Source organism: Canis lupus, chromosome X, assembly GCF_003254725.2.
Source record: "Canis lupus dingo isolate Sandy chromosome X, ASM325472v2, whole genome shotgun sequence".
NCBI classification, from domain to species: domain Eukaryota; kingdom Metazoa; phylum Chordata; class Mammalia; order Carnivora; family Canidae; genus Canis; species Canis lupus.
Genome location: NC_064281.1, coordinates 11,573,999 through 11,596,351, shown reverse-complemented (window position 1 = coordinate 11,596,351; position 22,353 = coordinate 11,573,999). Strand labels below are relative to the sequence as shown.

General features: G+C 43.2%; 1 protein-coding gene across 2 annotated transcripts in view; it reads left to right on the top strand.

Moving 5' to 3' along the window:
• Positions 1–73: 73 nt before the first annotated feature.
• The window catches only part of VEGFD (vascular endothelial growth factor D), a 37,329-nt gene continuing 15,049 nt past the window's right edge, over positions 74–22,353 (top strand). The window contains exons 1-2 of one of the 2 annotated variants that reach the window (XM_025437083.3): positions 74–864; positions 21,693–21,903. In XM_025437083.3, coding sequence (XP_025292868.1) covers positions 775–864; positions 21,693–21,903 — 301 coding nt within the window. In that variant the 5' untranslated portion in view covers positions 74–774. Of the gene's footprint in view, positions 865–996; positions 1,132–21,692; positions 21,904–22,353 lie in introns of those variants that run through there. The other variant, XM_035711333.2, reaches the window with a different exon arrangement.

Sequence of the window (22,353 nt, the reverse complement as noted above, 5' to 3'; positions counted from 1 at the left end):
TGTGTATATGAATGTTTTGTTATTTTTGCGCATGGGTGAGTTTTGTAAGCATATTTGATTGTTTTCTGTGTGTCCGTGGCAGTCGATGTGTGAACATCTGAGGTCCCTTCCTGAGCATTGCGATTTCCATGCAACATTCATGCCTGTGTGCTGGGGTTTCACGTTACAGGTTATCTGCATTAAAATAACAGCAGTCCTGATGGTTTGAGTCAGTTTTCAAAACTGCCCTGCTATTGGTAGGGACGCGACAGGATTACAGCCAAGACTTCCCTGCATTTTCTGCCAAAGTCTCTGTCAGATTTAAGACACATGCTTCCGCAACCTTCCATGAGGGTTGTAAAAAAAGTCTGAATCCAGAATTGGGTTCCAGCCTTCTGTGGCTGCAAACATTGGTGGCCACACCACCTCCTTACAAAGCAACTAGAACCTGGGGCAGAGGGTGGAGAGATTTTTTTTTTTAATTTGCTGGACATGAAATGAATTTAGAGTGCTTTTTCGTGTCAAGTGGAAGTCATGTCCACCTCCTGATTATTTTTGGAGCATGAGTGCATTTAATTTTTTTTCATCTCTCTCCCCGCATAAGATTGAGCAAAAACGTTCCTTGACTAATTGAAGTCATTTCATTGGATTTTGATCACAACTGATTATTTGGGTTTTTTCCATGTGAAGTCTTGGGGTTTCGAACTTTCCTTCTGGAGAATGCCTTTTGAAACAGTTTTCTCTAGCTGCCTGATGTCAACTGCTTGGTAATCGGTGGACATTAAAATACTCAAAATGTACAGACAGTGGGCCGTGGTGAATGTTTTCATGATGTCTTATCTACAGTTGGTGCACAGCTCCAGTTATGAGCATGGACCAGTGAAGGTAGGTGGCTTAATTTTTAATGTGATGCAGAGTTTTCTTATTGGCTTATACAGAGGATTTTCTTTCTTTGCCCCACCATTTCCCAGACAATATAAAAATTCAGAACACTCCTAGTAGTCAACAGGCTATATCTTGCATTGGTTAATGAGTATTCTGGTTCTTGGGCTAAGATTTTTGCCATGTGTATTTGAAAATGCTGGATATATATTTTTTTTTTTTGGAGATGTTACAGAACATGAGTGAGCCTTGTGGGCACTTATGAGATGGGTAAGTGTCTCCTCAATTACATATGCAGATGGCACAGTGATTTTCTAATCAAGTGCTGATTTGTTTTTATGATACGGATAACTGTGTGGGCCATTTATCCAGGTTGTTTGTAAAGCAGCAAACATTAGTTTACTTAATTTATTTTGTAAATCGCAAACTGCAGTACTTCCTACAGATGGTTCCTATCTGGTTTTCTAAAATACCTATTGCTACCACCTAGAAAAATGTTTTCTTGGAAGTCGTTTGGTCTTTTGCTTTCTGAAACGTGTAAAATTCAAGTAATTGAATCCCTGGTTCTATGGGCAAGCCTCAGAGCCGGATGAGTGGAGAGTCATGCAAAAGAATGAACTGGGATGTTACTGACCGAGCAATATTTCGCCCAGTTTCATGTATTTTGTAGATTGTATTGTTTTCTTCAGCTCTCATTTTGAAAATGGCTTGGATTTAATTGTTTTGACTGAAGCGGTGCTAAATCATTATCAATTTAGGAATTTCTGGCCGTGAACTGTCAAAAGTGACCTTGAGGTTTTGTAGCTGTTGTTAGGACATGTGTTTTCAGCAGAGGTGATACCGCCCCCAACAGGAGAAAATTGGTCCTTGGGGTGAAAAAGTCTTAACTCTCATCCTGCGTGGAGTGCAGATGGACAAACAGCACCTGAATAGACACACGGTATGTCCTGAAAGGTTGAACACTGTGCTGGGGGAGAGCCACCTTGTCTAGCAGTCTACTAAGTCTTTCTACAGCTAGAAGGTCTTTCTAGCTTCTCCCCACCCCCCAAAAAAAAGAAAGAAAGAAAGAAAGAAAAGAAAGCAAGCAAGCCTAGCTTTCCAAATTCCAGGTGCACTCAGGAGAGCTCACAGCCTTTCAGCCCCACCTCATTGCCACCAGCCTGCACGCTGCATCTCAATGCCAGACGGTAGGTAAAAAGGAATCCACTTTTGAGCCTACGTGACAGGGGGAAAAATTGGACTTGTTTGAAGCAAATAAGGCTTTTCATGCTGTTCAGCTTTTTTTTGAAATCCACAAAACTCAGGAATCCTTTAGATGTGTTGGGTTCATGGAAGCTCTCCTCCCCCCCCCCAACCCCCAGTGTTATGCCTGGATTTTAAAAAGTTTCCATTTTACTTTGTACGTTGCTGTATTTGACAGTACAAGAGGAGATTTTGAATTGTTGGAAAGAAATAAAAATGCTTTAGGTTCTTCAGCTCTTTTAAAGAGCTCAGACAGCAAGAATTCTTTAGGTGTCCTGGGCGCAGTGAGGTTTTACGTGTTTCAAATGTACTGATGACGCATGAACTTATTTCATGGGGCAGTGGAAGAAAGCATTTGAATTTGCATGTGACAAGATGTGTCCTTAAACATGGGAGATGCAACATTAGCTTAGTGATACTATTAGTGATTTTTTTCATACATGTCTGAGTTTCCTTTAAAAAGTGAAGCTACAAATACTGCACTCATGTCTACCCAACCCCCAGCTAAATTAAATGTTTCTGATGTGAAGACAAGGGTGTGCCCAAAGTAAATAGAAGTTTTGGCATTAGACATGACTGAGTAGCATGAGGGATGGGGAGGTGCACCATTATTAGTTATTAGACTTTTCCTTTACCCCCTTCAGAGAAAATCTAAGAAGAAATCGCTGCTTCGTGTTCTTCTTGTTTATTTTTATTTTTTTAGATTTTTAGATTTATTTATTTATTTATTCATGAGAAAGAGAGACAGAGAGAGAGAGAGAGAGAGAGAGAAAGGCAGAGACACAGGCAGAGGGAGAAGCAGGCTCCATGCAGGGAGCCTGACATGGGACTCGATCCCAGGTCTCCAGGATCACACCCTGGGCCAAAGGCAGCGCTAAACTGCTGAGCCACCCGGGCTGCCCTGTTATTCTTGTTTAAATTAAAATTTAGTATGGAAGCCTATTTGAGGTGTAATGAACACTGGGATAGGAATTAATTTTTTGCTGTCCAGGATAAAAATCTTTCATTTATTATGGGACATTTTCAGGGTCCTCCTCAGTAGTAGGTCCATGAGTGTGTTCTCTCCCCTCTCCTGTCTCCCAGCCCCCTCTGCTCCTAAGTGGATGGCAGTGCGGGTTCTGTGTTCTAGGTTGCCCCTTCCTCCACAATCCTCACTTTCTGTCTTTGAACATTGTCCTTTTCTCCAGCTTAGACTAGCGTTGCCTCTACCATAATTATACAAGTCTCTGAATATTTTTTCTGCAACAATCATGCAGACAACTACCAATAAATACCCCAGATGATTGCACTTGGTGTCACTTGAGTAGGAGGCATCCTAATTTCATTAGTCTTGCCACTTGTATTTAGGAGAGCTGTTTGGGGTCAGCAGTGCATGGAATTTGTGAGCTAATTCTGTTTGAAAATCTCAACTCAGATCTGTATATGGTGTTTAGCTGCTAAGTTTCCCAATCTAGGCAGACCACATTTTCTTCTAGAAATAAGGTTAATCCATGCCTATTCTTGGCTCCCTAATATAATCAGATTAACCATCTAGATGGGGTTTTTTCTACCATCTACCATTGGGGATAGTCCTATGTCATTGCACAGGATGTGCATTGCTCAACTATAGGAAGCTTGCATAGGCTCACATCTGTGTGTGACATCCCTGAGTACCATAGTGTAGACATTCTGGGCATTTGGTAATAAGTACCTACAACTTCACCATCCAGTCATTCGTACTGACTGTCTGGCCAGGTACTATTTCTGGTTTATTTGGTAAGCAATTCTTGTCATTGGGTATCTTAGGATCTCCTTGAGCATTCCTATGAAACCATCCCCCATAAATCTTTCAGAGTCACTGATGCAGACATATCACTAGAGTGGTGAAGGAATAACCCCAGGTTTTGGTAGGTCTTCCCAACTCTTCTGGCAAAATTTGTTTCCTTCTCCCCCACACTACCTTTTAGCCGCCTCTTTCTTCACTGGTGGGCGAATGTTGTTGGGTTGTTGGAATCATTTAAACTGCATGTGATACCAAGACCCACCGGAATATAAGGTACCTCTTCACTTTCATGAGAAGTCCCATGGCCTTCATAGCCTTTGTGTCACTGGCCTTCTCCTGAAGTCGTCTCAAGAGTGAATTGAGTAACAAGAACTGAGTGCGCCTTCCTTATTTCCAGGAAGCATTCCCTTCCCCTTTTTCACTTCCTAAGTGAAAGCCCATTGGCTCTCTTGCTAGTCACATGGCCCAATGAGTCCTTGTTCACTTCTCTCTCAGGCACAGTCCTTGGCACAAAAGACATTTGCAATGTTTTCCATTAATTTCCCATTAATTTTCCATTAATTTCTTCATTTATGACCCCGTAGCTAAGTGTGTTGAATTACATGCTTCTATACACAGATCTGTTCGACCCTAGTTAGTCACTTTTTTAAAAAAAGATTTTATTTATTTATTCATGAGAGGCATAGGCAGAGGGAGAAAGAAACAGGCTCCATGCAGGAGCCCGATGTGGGACTCGATCCCGGGTCTCCAAGGATCATGCCCTGGGCTGAAGGCCAGCGCTAAAGCACTGAGCCACCCGGGCTGCCCTAGTTAGTCACTTTTAACGGTGGTTGAAGCTTTTATATCGTCATAGCATATTAGTGGTATTCAGGATACAGTAGAACCCCTGTATCTTATATCTTCCTTGTTTGACTTATTTTTTGATTTAAAAATCCTGATTTGGGCTTGTGGATAAACCTTTACTGTAGACGCCTATGAGCTCTAGGGGGAGAAAAAAAAGACCAGTAATACTAAATGTTGAGCAAGTTCCATTATGGAACCCCTTTTGGGAGAAGCTTATAAAAAATCGTTTATGGGATGAAAATATAGTATTTGGACATAAAAATGCTTCCATGTAGAGCCTGATGTAATAAGATCTGGAACTCCTGGGCACATTTATCACTACTGCAGTTGGCTGGAGGTCCTTGAGAAATGGAGACACATATGACAGTAACGTTTCTGAGCACATTTCTAAACTTAACTCTTTCCTACCACTTGAGATTAGCTGAGGGTGGGAAACTATACATAGGAACATGATTGAGATGAGAGGAGATGAGATCTTTCTCCTTAGGTGGCTTCTATGCAAGTCCAGTTTTCTCCCTCTTGCCACCACTTTTTACAACCTCTGCCACGATACCAGGACATTATAAAACAAAGACACGCTGAGACCTCCCTGCATCATGAAAGCTTTGACTGATCGTGATGTCCCAGTTGGTAAAGGATCTCCTTGGCCTCTCATTAGAATTGAACCGTGTTCGACGATTCATTCACTTCATTGGTGAGCACCACTATGTCTGGGCACTGGGGTCAGTGCTGGAAATGCAACAGGAAAGAAGACAGCATTCTGACTCTCACAGAACTTACATTCCAAGTGTGGTGGGGAGAGGCAGGCAATGGCAAATCTATAACCTGCCAGGGGGAGCACCATGAAGAAGATCAAGCAACAGAGTGATGGGTCAGGGAGACCTCTGATTTGATTTTACTTTTGCAGACCCCTGAAGGAAGAGAGGGGGGCAGAGACAGCCACTGTGCCCTGGCCATGGGGAGGGCGAGGAGGTGGCTTGGGTGTTTGGGTAGCAGCCAGGGGGCCAGTGTAGTTGGATTAGGGAGAGTGGAGGCCAGAGCCTGGTTGTTGAGGCTGGAGAAGTAACCTGGGCAGATCATGTGGGGTGTGGCTGTGTTCGTAAAACTCTATGGACACTGAAATTTGAATTGTGTATCATTTTCATGCGTCTTGAAATGATCCTCCTCTTCTTTTCATTTGTTGCAACCATTTAAATTCATAAAAAATAATTCTTAGTTCACGGGCCGTAGTAAAATAGGCTGTAGGCTGGATTTGGCCCACAGGTCAGAGTTTGCCAACCCTGATCTGTGTCATTACGTGATTTTATCCTCTGCATTGTATGTTCTCAGTACCTGACATTTTGTTTTGTTTTGTTTTGGTTTGTTTTGTTTTTAGTACCTGACATTTTTAATTTGTGTGTAAGTTTATTGCTCTGTCATCCTCCACTAGAAGGAAAGCTTTTTAAGAACAGGGACATTTCTCCTTTCTCTCTCTCTCTCTCTCTCTCTCTCTCTCTCTCCTTCCTTTGTTTTTTGTTTTAAGATGTTGCTTATGGGATCCCTGGGTGGCGCAGCGGTTTGGCGCCTGCCTTTGGCCCAGGGCGCGATCCTGGAGATCCGGGATCGAATCCCACATCAGGCTCCCGGTGCATGGAGCCTGCTTCTCCCTCTGCCTGTGTCTCTGCCTCTCTCTCTCTCACTGTGTGCCTATCATGAATAAATAAAAAAAAATTAAAAAAAAAAAGATGTTGCTTATGCCCAGGGCACCTGGGTGGCTCAGTCCATGAAGCATCTGCCTTGGACTCAGGTCATGATCCCAGGGTCAAGATCAAGCCCTGGATCGAGCCAGTTTCACCCTCTCCCTCTGTGTGCTCTCTCTCTCAAACAAATAAATAAAGCTTTTTTTTTAAAAAAAAAAGTTGTTTATGCTCTTTGGCATTGGCCACACGCCGCTGCTCTGGCCCCAGCTGGAGTTCCTTCGCTTGGGTGCAGGAGGCACAGCCCAAGGGCTCTTGCACGGGGGGCCCTGAGTGTGGGAACTCTGCATTGTGACTTCACTGTCACAGTCACCTGGTACAAAGCCTGTAAGAGAATCGATACTTAAGAAACAGTCAACAAAACTAAAAGACAACTTACAGAATGGGAGAAGATATTTGCAGATGGCCTATCAGATAAAGGGCTAGTATCCAAGATCTATAAAGAACTTCTCAAACTCAACACCCCAAAAATAATCCAGTCAAGAAATGGGCAGAAGACACGAACAGACATTTCTCCAAAGAAGACATAGACATGGCCAAGAAGCACATGAGAAAATGCTCCACATCACTTGCCATCAGGGAAATACGAATCAAAACCACAATGAGATACCACCTCACACCAGTGAGAATGGGGAAAATTAACAAGACAGGAAACAACACATGTTGGAGAGGATGTGGAGAAAGGGGAGCCCTCTTGCACTGTTGGTGGGAATGGGAACTGGTGCAGCCACTCTGGAAAACTGTGTGGAGGTTCCTCAAAGAGTTAAAAATAAAGCTACCCTATGACCCAGCAATTGCACTGCTGGGGATTTACCCCAAAGATACAGATGCAGTGAAATGGCAGGACACCTGCACCCCAATGTTTATAGCAGCAATGTCCACAGTAGCCAAACCGTGCAAGGAGCCTCGGTGTCCATCGAAAGATGAATGGATAAAGAAGCTGTGGTCTATGGATACAATGGAATATTCCTCAGCCATTAGAAACGACAAATACCCACCATTTGCTTCAACGTGGATGGACCTGGAGGGTATTATGCTGAGTGAAATGAGTCAATCGGAGAAGGACAAACATTATATGGTCTCATTCATTTGGGGAATATAAAAAATAGTGAAAGGGAATAAAGGGGAAAGGAGAAAAAATATGTGGGAAATATCAGAAAGGGAGACAGAACATGAAAGACTCCTAACTCTGGGAAACAAACTAGGGGTGGTGGAAGGGGAGGTGGGCAGGGGGTGGGGATGACTGGGTGACGGGCACTGAGGTGGGCACTTGACGGGATGAGCACTGGGTGTTGTTCTGTATGTTGACAAATTGAACACCAATAAAAAATAAATTTGTTAAAAAAAAAGAAGAAGCTGTGGTCTATGGATACAATGGAATATTCCTCAGGCATTAGAAATGACAAATACCCACCATTTGCTTCGACGTGGATGGAACTGGAGGATATTATGCTGAGTGAAGTAAGTCAATCGGAGAAGGACAATCATTATATGGTCTCATTCATTCGGGGAATATAAAAGATAGTGAAGGAATAAAGGGGAAAGGAGAGAAAACGAGTGGGAAATATCAATGAGGGAGACAGAACAGGAGAGACTCCTAACTCTGGGAAACGAACAAGGGGTGGTGGTAGGGGAGGTGGGCGGGGGGACGGGGGGACTGGGTGACGGGCACTGAGGTGGGCACTTGACGGGATGAGCACTGGGTTTTATGCTCTATGTTGGCAAATCAAACTCCAATAAAAAGAAAAAGAAAAAAAGTGTGTGTGCACCGACAAGGCCTATAGGATTTTGAGACACGCAGGCTATAAACTGCTGCATTGAAGAACCTCCGACGCCTCCTCTCCCCATGGCTTGTCTGATTTCAGCTGTTTAGATTCTGAAGCATTTTTGCTGAGGCAGTGTATTCACCCTGTGGCGTTCTCCTGTGGGGAGGAGAGGGTTCAGACGTGATATGGAAGAATCCTGGAAGGGAGTCCCCTTGCCCATAGTCTAGCCTGGCACCCACAGAGAGACGGGTAGGGCAGCGTTGGGCCACACAGCGGATCTGGATCAAACAGGGACGCCTGGATGAGTTCCTTTATCTTTGGCATCCCTGAGAAGTGCGGTGTTTTCATCTGGTGATTTGTGGGGATGTGGGAGATGATGGCAAAGGACTCTGGTTTGATACTTTGTCAGTCCGCATAGACCAGAATATGCTACAATAACAAGCAACCCCCAGATCGTGGTGACTCTAAACGGGTTTATTTATTGCTCATACCAAAGGACTGTCCTGGTTAGTTCAGGATCAGCTCTGGTTCAGGATGAAACTGGCTGAGCATCCACATCTTGATTGTCCCTAATCACTGTGACAGGGGGCAGGAAAGCCCCAAAGAGTCTTTCCTTGGCAGTTAAATGCTCTGGCCTGGAAGTGACACACGTCACTTCTGGTCACAGCCTCTTGACCCATGGCTCCATCTAACCACAAGGGGCCAGGAAGTGCAATCCTTCCATGTGCTCAGAAGATAGAAAGCTAGAAATATTTGGTGAACAATGTAAATGACTAACACAACTTCGATTGCTTCTACATGTTTCTGAACATATCTTTGAGATGGGAAACAACCATGGTTGGATACTGAAGTAGAGTCGCTGAAGGAAGACACTCAAGTTTATTTCTGCTGTTCAAGAGTAGGCTCCTTTTCCCTGGAAAAAAGGACAGCTGTACGTTCAGTTCAGTAAATATTTGTAGAATGTCTAACATGTGCCAGGCACATGAGTGGAAATGATATTTTTATAAAATAAAGATGTCTTAGTTATTTTCATGTCTTACCAGCAGCTGAGGAGTTCAGTTTGGCCTGTGGGAAGGATAATTTTAATGCCTGGAACTTTAAGTAATAATGTAACTTTCAAAAAAGGTTTTATTTATTTATTTGACAAAGCACTAGCAGGGGGAGCGGCAGGCAGAGGGAGAGGGAGAAGCAAACTCCCCACTGAGCAGGGAGCTCAATGTGGGGCTCGATCCCAGGACCTTGGGATCATGACCTGAGCCGAAGGCAGACGCTTAACTGACTGAGCCACCCAGGCAGTCCTATAATGTAAATTTTTATGAGTCTTTTGTTGTTGTTGTTGTTGTTCATTGTTACTAAATAATTATAACACTCACATGTTAGAGAAAAGCATTGCTTTTCTGAAATCTTGGTTTGGCTAGAATTGTTTCTGGAGAGAGAGAATGACATTTGTGGACTATTGCCACGGCAAATATTTTGTTGCTGCTTATGGTTCCATTCTGGAGAGAGTTAGGAAGGGTGTAATTTTAACCAAATGAATGCCTTGAATTCATCCTAAATCAAGATTCCCCAAAAAGAACAGAGTGGGATGAAAAAGTAAAAGCAGCCTCTGCGATGGTGTGCTTGGTTCGTAACTGCATCATCACAGCAACGCAGGGGATCACTGGGCATTTTAGACGGTGCAGAGGATATTGGTGAGGAAGAGAGGGAGAGCCATGGGTGTTGACAGGGGACCACTGCATCTTTGGAAGAAAGGAAGAAGGGGACACACCGGGCTGACTGCCAACAATAGAACAAGGCTGCCATGACAAAGGCCGTGAGATGAAGATCCTCTGCTCATCCAATGGATTGTGTTACACTTAGGCTGGAACAGGGCTGTAGCAGTTAACTGTTGTCACAATAATGCTGTGTAACAAACCAGTCCAAATTTCAGTGGCTTCAAACACCAATAATCTATTCTCACTCATGTTGCTGTGGGCCAGCTGGGGGTCAGGATCAAGGCTCAAGCCATAGGCTGAGTGTGGGTCTGCCCCCCATGTCTCTGATCCTCCTTGAATCAGTGGACAGGAGCAGAGTCTTGTGATGGTGGAAATGTAGAAGTGTGCACCCCTGAGTACATTTCAGTACGCTGCATCATGCCTTGTAATGTCTCACTGGTCAAAGCAAGTCACACGGCCCAACATCAATAGGGCTTAGAAAGATATTTCTCCCTTTTTGGGGGCAGCTGTGAAGTTGTTTTTTACAATAACCTAATTACCATGAAGGTTTTGAGTTGTTTCCTTACATATTGGGCCCTTGATCTTTTGAGATCAGTGACAAAGAAACTGTAACAGACCTCAGGAATATATACTCTTGGGGTTATTCAGAGCACTCTTGGGTCTTGCCACTCAAGCCCACCCCACACTCATCTGCTGCACATCTCCTACGCACAGATAACGTCTGATGGGAGCAGAGCATGGATTTAAAATGCATAAAAGGGGAAGGCTACCTGGGTGGCTCAGTCGGTCAAGTGTCCCGACTCTTGATATCAGCTCAGATCTTGATCCCAGGGTCATGAGTTCAAGCTCCATGCTGAGCATGGAGCCTATTTAAAAAATAAAATGAAATAAAACATGTAAAGGGGGATGTTAACGAAATTAAATTCAATAAACAAATTTTAAAAAATATTTAGACTTAAAAAATGTAAAGAGGAGCATAGACATCTCCCCAAACCTCCCCATTTGGCTGGTGAGAAAATCACCCACAGTATTCCTCAAACTGGAAGATGTGGAAGTTTTAGGCATCATAGTCCTCCAGTATTGCCTTAAAAAAAAAACCCAGACAACTATGCACACACACGGAAATGCATGCATGTGTCTGTGTGCATGTGAGCGCATGCACACACACACAGTTTCCCTGAGTTTGCAGTTCCTTTCCTTAGTCAAGTTTAATTCAACATCCCAGGTTTCTCATATATATGCATTTCAGTACAAAACTACATTAGTCAAAGAGCCACCGGGAGCATGAGGCCCCCAGACGGCCAGGTTCCTGGATTTCAGAGAAGCAGGACCAGGGCTCCAGCTCCCTCTGAGCAGCCCCAGCAATAATTATTTGTAAGCCTGCATTCTCCTCCCTGCCCTTCATTGGGGCACCCCATTCCATTAGGTACCATGTGTTCTGGGGAAGGCCAGACCCTAATAACAGAACACAAAGGTTTAAGAAGTGGGTTGTTTCTTCATCCATCAATGAAGATATATGTAAAGCCAGAGCAGATTACTTCAAAATCAGCCATCTGAAAACACTTCCAAGAAATGTTAAAAAAGAAGAGAAAGCTTGTCCTTGATTTACCCTGGAAAAGTTTTTCTCTTTTAAAGTTTTTATTTACCGTGATGGAAATTTCCTGTCTTGCTCTTGTCCGACACCCCTCTGGTTACTAAAGAGAAGCCAAGGGGGCATGAAACACAGACCTCTAAACCGCAGCGCAGGACCAGATGCCCTACCCCGAGAAGGGAAAGAAAGGGAATTACCTTTACTAGACACCTACTGTGTGCCTGACCCTTTCCTACATAGGACCTCCTGTAATCACATCAGCTCTCTGAGGTGGGCACTGTTAGCATCGCCATCCACAAAACCAGAAAAGGAAACCAAAGCAAAGACCTTTGACCTTCAGGCAAAGAGCTAAAAAAGAGTAGTGTCTTGGTGCCAAGCCAGCATACTTTATGTTTAAAGTCATTAATGTCTTTTCCCTCTTGGCGTGCAGTCCCATGAATTTTAACACACGTAGAGATTTGTGTAGCCACCACTGGAATCAGGATAGAGAAACAGTCGTTTATGGTCTCCTTTCCAAGTCACACCCTCCCCGCCAAGCTCTGGCAACCTCTGATCTGTTCTCCATCACTATCATTTGCGTTTTTTTTTTTTTTTTTTTGAGAGTGTCCTAAATGGAGTCATACAGCATGTGACCTTTTGAGATTGGCTTCTTCCACGGCCAATGCCCAGCAGATGCATCCAGGTTGCTGCGCACACCAGATCATTCTGGGTTCTTGCTGAGTGGTATTTCACAGGATGGACGGGGCAGTTTGCTTAACCACTCACCCTCTGAATGACATATGGGTTGTTTCCAGTTTGGGGACTATTATGAGGAAAGCTATTGTAAACAGTGTAAAGGGTTTGGGGTGAACCTAAGTCCTCCTTTATCAAGGGCAAATTCCCAGGAGTGTGACCGCTGGGTCATACGGTGAACATATGCCAAACATTGTCAGACACTGCCAACACAGAGTTTTCCAGAGTGCTGTACCATTAAAAACCAGTCGTGAACAGTTCAAATCCACCTGGTTCCCTCTCCAGTTGGCCACGGCTTATGGTGTCAGGCCCAGCTTCCTTTCTGGGAGTGTTATTTTCACTTGGGAGCCATGGGAGGCAAAGACATAAAACGTCATGCTCTTGCAGCAAAACAGAAGTTCTTAAGAGGTGGAGGGAACACAGAATTATTTGTTGCAACCCGATCCACCTCAGCAAACCTACTGCAAAGGGAAATTGCTGACTGCTGCGATGCCCCCGACCCCCAGGGGCAAGTCATAAAACTGTGTCCCCAGGCAACGCTTGTAAATCCCTAAGCAAATCGAGGGAAAGTCGTGTGAAATGTGTTCCCTCCATAGCTCACACCGAAGCTTCTGGATTTTCCCAATATATAGATTCTATTCACTCCACCTTCTTATTACCCAACTTCCTGAAGATATTGCCAACATGGTTGATACAATGACACCAACAGTTTTTGAAAGGTTTGGAATCCCAAGCTTAGACTCACTGCTCTCAAGGGGTCCAGAGAGGAATTTTGCAAAGCTGGTCTTTTTTTTCAGATCTAGGAACAGGAGGATTCTTAATAGCATGGGACTGGATGGCCCAAGAAGAGCTCGTCATGGCTCTTTGAGGACAGTAGTCAGCGGCCCCACTCCGAAACTCCTTGCAGAAGGCCTGAGAGTTCAGAGCTGGGATTTGAGCCCCACCATGTACTCCAAGCCACGTCCCTGCCCCCTAGGCATCCATGCTTATACTCCTCATTTATATTTTCATTCAGATACTTTGTGGGCTGCCTTGTGAACGGATTGCACTTTGCACTTCCCTGTTGAATTCCAGTAGGTTGAAGTACTACCTATTGGTTTTATTTTGGTTTTGAGAAATGGGTTGTTTTGAGTCCTTGGAAATTTGAGAAGCAATTTATTCTGTCATTTAGCATGGTCTCAGGAAAGGCAGCTGACCTCCTCATGCTCTTCTGCCTGGAAAACGTTATTGTTGGTCTTCAATCTTGAAAAAGTCATACAGGTTGGGAACTGATCCACCATCAATCAATCAGCTGACTTGAGTTAAGAAAGGCTTTGGAAATCCAGTAAAGCAAGATACTTACACAAGTATTTTGAATCCAAGGTGTAACCCAAAAGGGTTTAAAGAATAAGGTTATTTCTCAGCGTGCATCTGCCATGTATTCCCTACTGAATGGACTTGTACATAACTTAGGCACTAACCAAGATCTTTGGACATATACCGGCATGCACCATCCCCCAAATGAGTGGTTCTCATTAAAATTACTTGCCAAGATTTTTTTTAAAGATTTATTTATTTGAAAGAGAGAGGGCATGCGCAGGGGCAGGGGCAAAGGGAGAGAGAAGCAGACTCCTCGCTGGGCATGGAGCCCATCGTGGGGCTTGATCTCAACCCCAAGATCATGATGTGAACTGAAATCAAGAGTTGGCTGCTTATCCGACTGAGCCACCCCGGTGCCCTGAAATCACCTGGGAAGATTTTTTAAATAAACTTTTTATTTTGAAGTAGTCTTAAATTTACAGAAAAGTTTCAAAGATAGGAGTAGAGAGAGTTCCTATATATCTCCCACCCAGCTTCCTCTAAGACTAGCAAACATTCGGGAAGCTTAAAAAAAATAAATCCTGATGGCAAAGCTACGGGAGCCATAACATGTGAACCTCTGGGGATGGCATCGCAAAGCATCAGCATTTCTTTGAAGCTTCTTCCCCGGGAGGTTCAAGGGGAAGCCAAGGCTGAGAATCGCTGCTGCCCTTACTTCTCAAAGTGTGGTCAGCCAGCCAACAGTAGCACCATCATCTGGGAGCTTGTTAGAAATTCAAGCATCCCAGGTTCACCCCAAACCTCCTGCATCAGGTTCTGAATTCTAAGAAGATGGCCAGGCGATTCGTAGGCACGTTAAGCTTTGAGAAGCGCTACTCTATACAAAACTTTAAACAGACCATACAAACCTGGGTCCCATTGCTCTTTGTCAAGTGCATGTATGTATTTATTACTCATCAGTTTCTTCATCAGATATCTGCTAAGTGCTTATTATGTAAAAAGGATGAAGCAGAATTATATTCCACCCTCAAGGAGATCACAGTCTAGTAAGGAAGATGCAACGTGTTCATAAATAATATAGTATAAGTTAGGGACATCATAGAAAGCTTGACGGACTAAGCGACATTGGATTTGGACTTGGAAAGAGGACACTTGGAGAAAGATACTTAAAAGATAAGTGATGTAGTTTGAACAAATGAATAATCCCAGGGTTAGATTTTCTTTTCTTTTTTTTTAAAGATTTTATTTATTTATTAATGAGAGACACAGAGAGAGAGGCAGAGATATAGGCAGAGGGAGAAGCAGGCTCCCCTCAGGGGAGCCTGATGCAGGACTCGATCCTGGGATCCCAGAATCATGACCCGAGGGGAAGATAGATGCTCAGCCGCTAAGCCACCCAGGCGTCCCCCCCAGGGTTAGATTTTCTATAGTGTTTTTCATATTTCAATTTGTTTCATACTTTTAATAAATCTTTAGCTCTTACTGTTGCTATTATTTGAATAAGACATTATATAAGACATGTCATTACTGTTGCGTGGCCCTTACAACTCAGTGAGGAAGACAATTATATTCCTCAGTGAGGAAGACAAACACTGAGCAAGTAATGACCCAACTAATTCATTAGTGTCAGTGGTGGTGAGCTCCGAGAAGGAAAGAAATGGGGTGCTGTGAATCCATGTGACCTTGGGATCAGACCCAGGCGGGGGTGAGAGTTGTGGGGGAGGTCTCCCTCAGAAGGTAACACCTGGCTAAGAAAGGTTTAGCTGGACAGAGAGTGGAGGACTCCAAGCAGAGGGAACAGCGTGGACCAAAGCCAGAGCAAGAAGAAATGAACAAAAGAGCAAGCCAATGAAATGGACGTCCAGTAATATTCAGTTCTCCAGGGTTTTCCATTGCCTCTTGACTTGGTACAAGCAGCCTGGCCTTCAAGCTTCCAGTCCTTCCTCCGTTCAGTTTTAAACAATTAGGGTGATAGACCATCTGCATACCCGAAAACTTAGCCATTCACCTGTTATAAGTAAATCGACGATTTTTAGTAGACTTACTGAGTTGTGCAGCCATCATCTATATAAGATCCCTCGTGCCCTTTTGTAATTAGCCCTAACTTCCATGCCTGGCCCCAGCCAATAATCTATTTTCTGTCTCTTGGTGGAATACCTAGGAGTAGAATGGGTTGGTTGTATGGTAAATTTAGGTTTAACTTTTTAAAGAACTGCTGAACTCTTTTCCAAAGTGGCAGCACCATTTTTACAATCCCATCGGCAGTGGAAGAGGGCTCCCATGGCTCCAAGTCCCCGACAGCACTTGGTGTGCTGTCAGTCTTTTCGACCAGAGCCATCCTGGTGGATGTGAAGTGGTACCTCTTCATGTGCCAGCCTCGCCCTAACCTTATCTGCCCCTCTTCCCACCCTTCACCTGGTTCTGTTCCCAACCAGAGTGCCCCTCCCGCTGTTCTTTTCAGCATGGCTTCTTGATATCCCCAAATCATGCCTCTGTTTACTCTTTGGATGTGTTACTTTACTAGATAGTTTAGAGGAGGAGAGGGGCCAGCAATTTAGAATTTATTTTATTTTATTTTATTTTTTATAAAAAGGTGGCCTTTTATTTTATTTATTTATGATAGTCACACACACAGAGAGAGAGAGAGAGAGAGGCAGAGACATAGGCAGAAGGAGAAGCAGGCTCCATGCACCGGGAGCCCAACGTGGGATTCGATCCCGGGTCTCCAGGATCACGCCCTGGGCCAAAGGCAGGCGCCAAACCGCTGCGCCACCCAGGGATCCCGCAATTTAGAATTTAAATTAGCAGGTGTTCAGGAGGCCTTTGATTCCCCCACAACATGGACACTTCCAAATCCCTCTGGGAAACCGAGGCACCATAACTTTCCAGACATCTTGCCTGCCACTTTAGATACCCTTGGCTCAGATCCCTAAGCCTGAGCTGTGGAGCTTCTCCTGCCTCCTCAGGGGAGAGTGCCACGTGAACTTGGGAATTAGCAAAAGGAGAAATGGTTACCCTTCCTACTGTACCGCAGAAAAGGGAATTTAGGGGCACCTGAGTGGCTCAGCGGTTGAGCTTCTGCCTTTGGCTCAGGTCAAGTCCCCCATTGGGCTCCCCACAGGGAGCCTGCTTCTCCCTCTGCCTGTGTCTCTGCTCCCTCTCTGTGTCTCCCATGAATAAACATATTTAAAAAAAAAAAGAAAAAAGAAAAAAGTATACATTGAAAGAAGGGTAAAATCTTGTTACAAAGACTTTAAGCCTCACATCTTAGAAACTGGCTGAGGTAGCCAGGACATCAGAGAATGATTTGTTATTTAGGAGTGAAATTGCTAATAGTATTGGATTAATTATCACTCACATAAAGACAAGGCGCTGCTGTAACCAAAAGCAGACCCCGGGTAACCCTGCCTCGCTTCCTTCCTCTCTGCTCAGTGCTTTCTAATTATTTTAGTTTTGATGAGGACTTCCCCTAGAAAAGAGGAAGAAATCATGAGCAATTTATTTGGCAAGTGTTTGGTAGTTAAAACTATTGAAATCAATGGTGTGAATATATATTTGGGATGATATTTTACACTTTGTGATTTTAAGTTTTGCCTTACCCAAGCTGATCACATAAAGTTAATTATACAAAAATCAGCCAGTGCAGAAAGTCTTTTGGAAACCAGCAGCCATTCCTGACCCTTTAGAGACGTACCCCCCGATGAATTAGTCGTCAGGTCTCTGCTGATGTTGAGTGGTTAGGACTTGCGCTTGTAATAGCAAAATGACTGTCTGCAATTTCTCAGCTATTTCAGACTCTATTTTAAATTATGAGGCTTAAAGCATGCTTAAGTAACTCTGAGTATTTGAGTAAACACTGCACTTTTTTTATGATGAGGCAAGTGTTATGAGTCGTTCAGTGCCTTTCATTCAATCCAGAGATTTTATATTTTCTCCTGAGTTCTCCCTTGGATAGTTTAAAAACATTTCTGAGATTGAATTGAAACCTGTAAGAACCATGAAAACACACATCACTCTGTATTTATGGGTGGTATTGAATGAAATTTGCCTCAATAAATAAAAGTCCTTTCGGTCTAGTACGATTCTTAAAACATTTAAGCAGCAGTTTGATTGGTTTCATTATTTTCATGTGGAAGCAATGATGTAACAAAATTTTATTTCAAAGATTACATTGAACATGAAGTAGGATTACTGTCCAACCAGAAGAGGCAATGGATAATCAGGAAAAGAGAGGCTATTGACAAATGAGCCCTAATGGAGAATCATTGCATTTCTGAGTTGCTTCGAGACGTGGGCAATTATGCAGTTTCATCCCCAGATTTCCTAGACGACTGCTGCTTAAATTTGATGCCTGTTCCACAAACCCTATCTTTGCTCTTCAAGCTTCCTCCTCCCCTCGCTCCCAGAAAATCGCCTTTATCTATTTTTTAAAAAAGATTTTACTTATTTATTCATGGGAGACACAGAGAGAGAGACAGAGACACAGGCAGAGGGAGAAGCAGGCTCCCTGTGGGGAGCCCGATGCGGGATTTGATCCCAGGACCCTGGGATCACGACCTGAGCCAAAGGCAGACGCTCAACCGCCGAGCCACCCAGGGGTCCCAAAATTGCCTTGACTTAAACTTCACAGAGAAATGAGAAATCGTAGGCTCCAAGCAGTCCCGCTGTCTGCAAACCCATGTTGTTCTCTGTGAACCTATTTCAGAGGATGATCCTCTCATCCATTCATCCATTCATCTCTGGAACTTAGGTCAAACCAACCCCTCTGCTTGATCTCTCCTGCATATGTATTCAGTGCCTTTCTCTCTGTTGGCTCTTTCCCTCAGCTTAGAAACCTGTTCAAGATTCTCCACTTTAATTAAATACACACGCATTCATATCTGAACTTCCAAGCAAGATGACCTTCTCAATTCATGTTTTGAGATCTTTTTTAGTCCATAGCCATGCTAGGTAAAATATAAAATTGATCAAATGGTGGTGAACATCTGCAGATGGCAAACATTTGCAGAAATGATACCAAAGGGGCACTAGGGTGGCTAGGTTGCTTAAGCATCTGCCTTGGGCCCAGGTCATGATCTCGGGGTCTTGGGATCAAGACCCAAGTCTGGCTCCCTGCTCAGTGGGGAGTCTGCTTCTCCCTCTGCCCCTACCCCTGCTTGTGATCGCACTCTTCCTCTCAAATAAATAAATAGAATCTTAAAAAAAGAAATGGTATCAAATACATCAAGCTGAAAAGACCAATACGTTGTACACCTTGAACTTATACCAAGTTGTATGTCAGTTATCCCTCAATACAAATAAACTTTCAAAAAACATGAAGCCCAAAGCTGCAGAACAGCTGCACTCTGGGTCTGGAAGGTGGAGGCCACCAAGATTTCAACCTCAGTGGGCAATGCGCCCCATGAGTACACTTCATCGGCTCCCTGGATACAGAAGCAATGTGTAAATGAAGAAAGAATAGAAAAACAAACCTCCCAATGAAGGTGAAACTACTAAACAAAATTCCAAAGTTCAGACAGGCAATTACTGCTAAGAAAGACAGCTGGTAAAATTAATAATCAGGATATAAGTCGTATATATGAAGTTAAAATGTAATTTGAAGAAATAAGTGTATTTAGGACCATCAAAGAGAGGAAGAAAGGAATAATATTCATAAGATAAAATGAGACATTAGGAGAAACATACAGAAATGAAACAAAAAGATGGAAAGGAGAACGAAGTGGAAATATCTATAATATTAGAAAACTGGTGATAGAAATGAAAAGCTTACCAAAGCAGGGGCACCTGGGTGGCTCAGTGGTTGAGCATCTGCCTTCGGTTCAGGTCATGATCCCAGGGTCTTGGGATTGAATCCCACATCAGGCTCCCCACAGTGAACCTGCTTCTCCCACTGCCTATGTCTCTGCCTCTTTCTCTGTGTCTCTCATGAATAAATAAATAAAAACTCTAAAAAAAAAAAAAAAGCTTACCAAAGCAAACTCTAGACTCACACAATTGGAGACTTGGTGATTGGGAAGATGAACCAATTAGTTTAACACGTTGAAGAGAGATGAAGGGAGAACAAAACATATAAATATGAAAGCACATTTAAGAGACCTGTAAGATCATTATAAGGCTCCAATGTATGTCTGTTAAATATTTTGAAAATAGAATTGAGACAGTGTAATATGTGGAATAATGAAGAACATAATGCCTGAAAAGATAAAGAATTGAAATTTGAAAAGGACGATGGCCTCAAGATTCAAACTGCTGTGAAGGTCTCTGTTGCACCTTCTCAACCCTGCCATTATAGACAACATGTACATGAATGTGCGTGGTGTGTGCCAATAAAACTTTATTCATAAAACAGGCAGGCAGCAGGCTGAATTAGGCCAAGGAGCTGTAGTTCGACAGCCTCTGATCTAAAGTAGGAACCACTGTTTATATTTTCATGTATATCCCTCCAGATATTTTTTATACATCTATAATTTTACATATATGATGAACAGTGGTAATTTTTTATATATGCATACATATATCATGTATGTTATACACACATAAATTAAAAAGACATCATGACTGAGTCATACATGTATGACTCGGACCACACTTGGTCTTCTGAGCACCCACTTTTGGACAACACTCAATATCCACCATCATATCTAAAAACAACCAAAAAAATCCTACTCCTAAAATACAGATGAATGATGCAGATTTTAATTAAAGTGTTTGAGGGGCAGTGGAGGAGGGCGCACATCACATCACTCAACATCAAGCTTCCTAAAGGTCCCATTTGCCCACCTGTTTTTCCCCTGCAGCAGGCAGCTCTCTCTGCACCCTCCTCAGTACCATCCTGCAGCTGCCCCGGTCCCTCGACTCCGCCCCTCACCCAGCTCTAAAAATCCCCTCAGCCCACATATCCCAGCTGCCCAGGAAAACAAAGATCTAGTAACCACAGGCTGGGCAGGAGATAATCGGGGTCCCTAACAATAGACCACTGTATCGTTTCTCCAACACGGTCCAGGGAGGATCTTAATTCATTCTGTCCCAGTATTCATCTCCATCACTGGTTTCGATGAGCACATAGTGTTTCATTGTATGTATGTACCATTGTGTATCCTTATTTTAAACAATTCAGCTACTATGTTGAAAATATTGTATTGGCAGTCTCACAAATGTTGTGTCAGCCGGTACAATTTGTGCAACTGTATGGAAAGCAAATTTTCAACATAAACTTCAGAAGTGTATTTTATCAGAAAGAACAATGTCTTTGAAATAGTAAACAGATCCTTAAAAAAAATGTTAGAAGTTAGAAAATTCAGGTTATCACGGTTTTTAAAAAAAAACTCCCTTTCTTGTGTGACTACAGGCAGCGTCCCCAGGACATTGTGGATCAGTTTCTCAGATAACAGGGACAAAAGCAATTGTCATTGGCTCCTGTCACAAAAACAGTATGATCTTAAAATTTGTATTAGTTTCCTGTGGCTGCTGTACCAAATTACCACAATGTAAGTGGCTTAAAACAATAGATATATATTCTCTCACAGTTCTGGAATCCAGAATTGTGAAATCAAGGTGTTGGCAGGGCTGTGCTCCTTCCAAAGACTCTTGGAGAGAATCCTTCCTTGCCTCATCCAGCTTCTGGGGGCCCCAAGCCATTCTTGGCTTGGGGCTGCATTGCTTGAATTTCTGCCTCCGTCTTCACAAAACCTCCTCTGTGTCCATGTTCCCTCTCTGTCTCTCATAAGGACATTTTGTTTTTGTATTTAAGGTCCACCTGGATAATCCAAGATGGTCTCATCTCATGATCATTAACTTCATTACATCTGCAAAGATCCTCTGCCCAAATAAAGGCACATTCCTAGGTTCTGGGGATTAGTACATGCACATGTCATTTTGAAGTCCACCATTCAACCCAGTATGATATTGTTTTTAAATGTCCTGAGAACCAGGGGGAATCATTGCTTTGATTCAGTCATAAATGAGCAGAATATGAACCAAAAATACTAACTAGTATTTTTCCTAGATACTGGTATGTACATTTGAATAATCTCCCTAACTTCTTTTCAGCTCTATTTCCATCTTGAAGTGTCAGCAATGAGGGTTATCAAGACAAACTAAAACTTCAGCAACTGGCTTTGAAACCAGTATTTTTTTTTTTTAAAGCGGGCATCTCGGTCAACGTTAGAGCGGTCTGAACAGCAGATTAGGGCAGCTTCTGGTTTGGAAGAACTGCTGCGGATCACACACTTCGAGGACTGGAAGCTCTGGAGATGCCGACTGAAGCTCAAAAGTTTGACCAGCACAGACTCTCGCTCAGCATCCCATCGGGCCACCAGGTTTGCGGCAACTTTCTATGACATTGAAACCCTAAAAGGTAGGTGTGTGCATGCACATGCACGTGTAAGTGTGTATGCATGTGCTTGCATGCATGTGTGTGTGTCTGTATGTAAGCAATTCTTGTTCTTCATCAGATACCAAAACATGCACCAGCTTCTTCCAAAGGTTTGAGCAGGGCTAGTGTGTGTCCGGGAGAAGAAAAGGGTGTCTTTGATTTCAGAGCTTTGGTGTCAGCAGAGAATCCTGGTTTCCTATGTTTACTCTACAGAGAAATATATTCAATGTGATTTTGAGATCTAAAACTGACACAAAAGAACACTTCAAAATTCAGAAATATATTGAACACAGAGATGTGAATGTAAAACGAACCCAGAAAGACCATCCTTAATCATTGGATTAAGAAATCATTGGGTTTACTTAAAAACATATAACAACCTCAGTGTCCATCAGCAAGGAGCATTCTACTGCCATGCCTACATGGACAAAA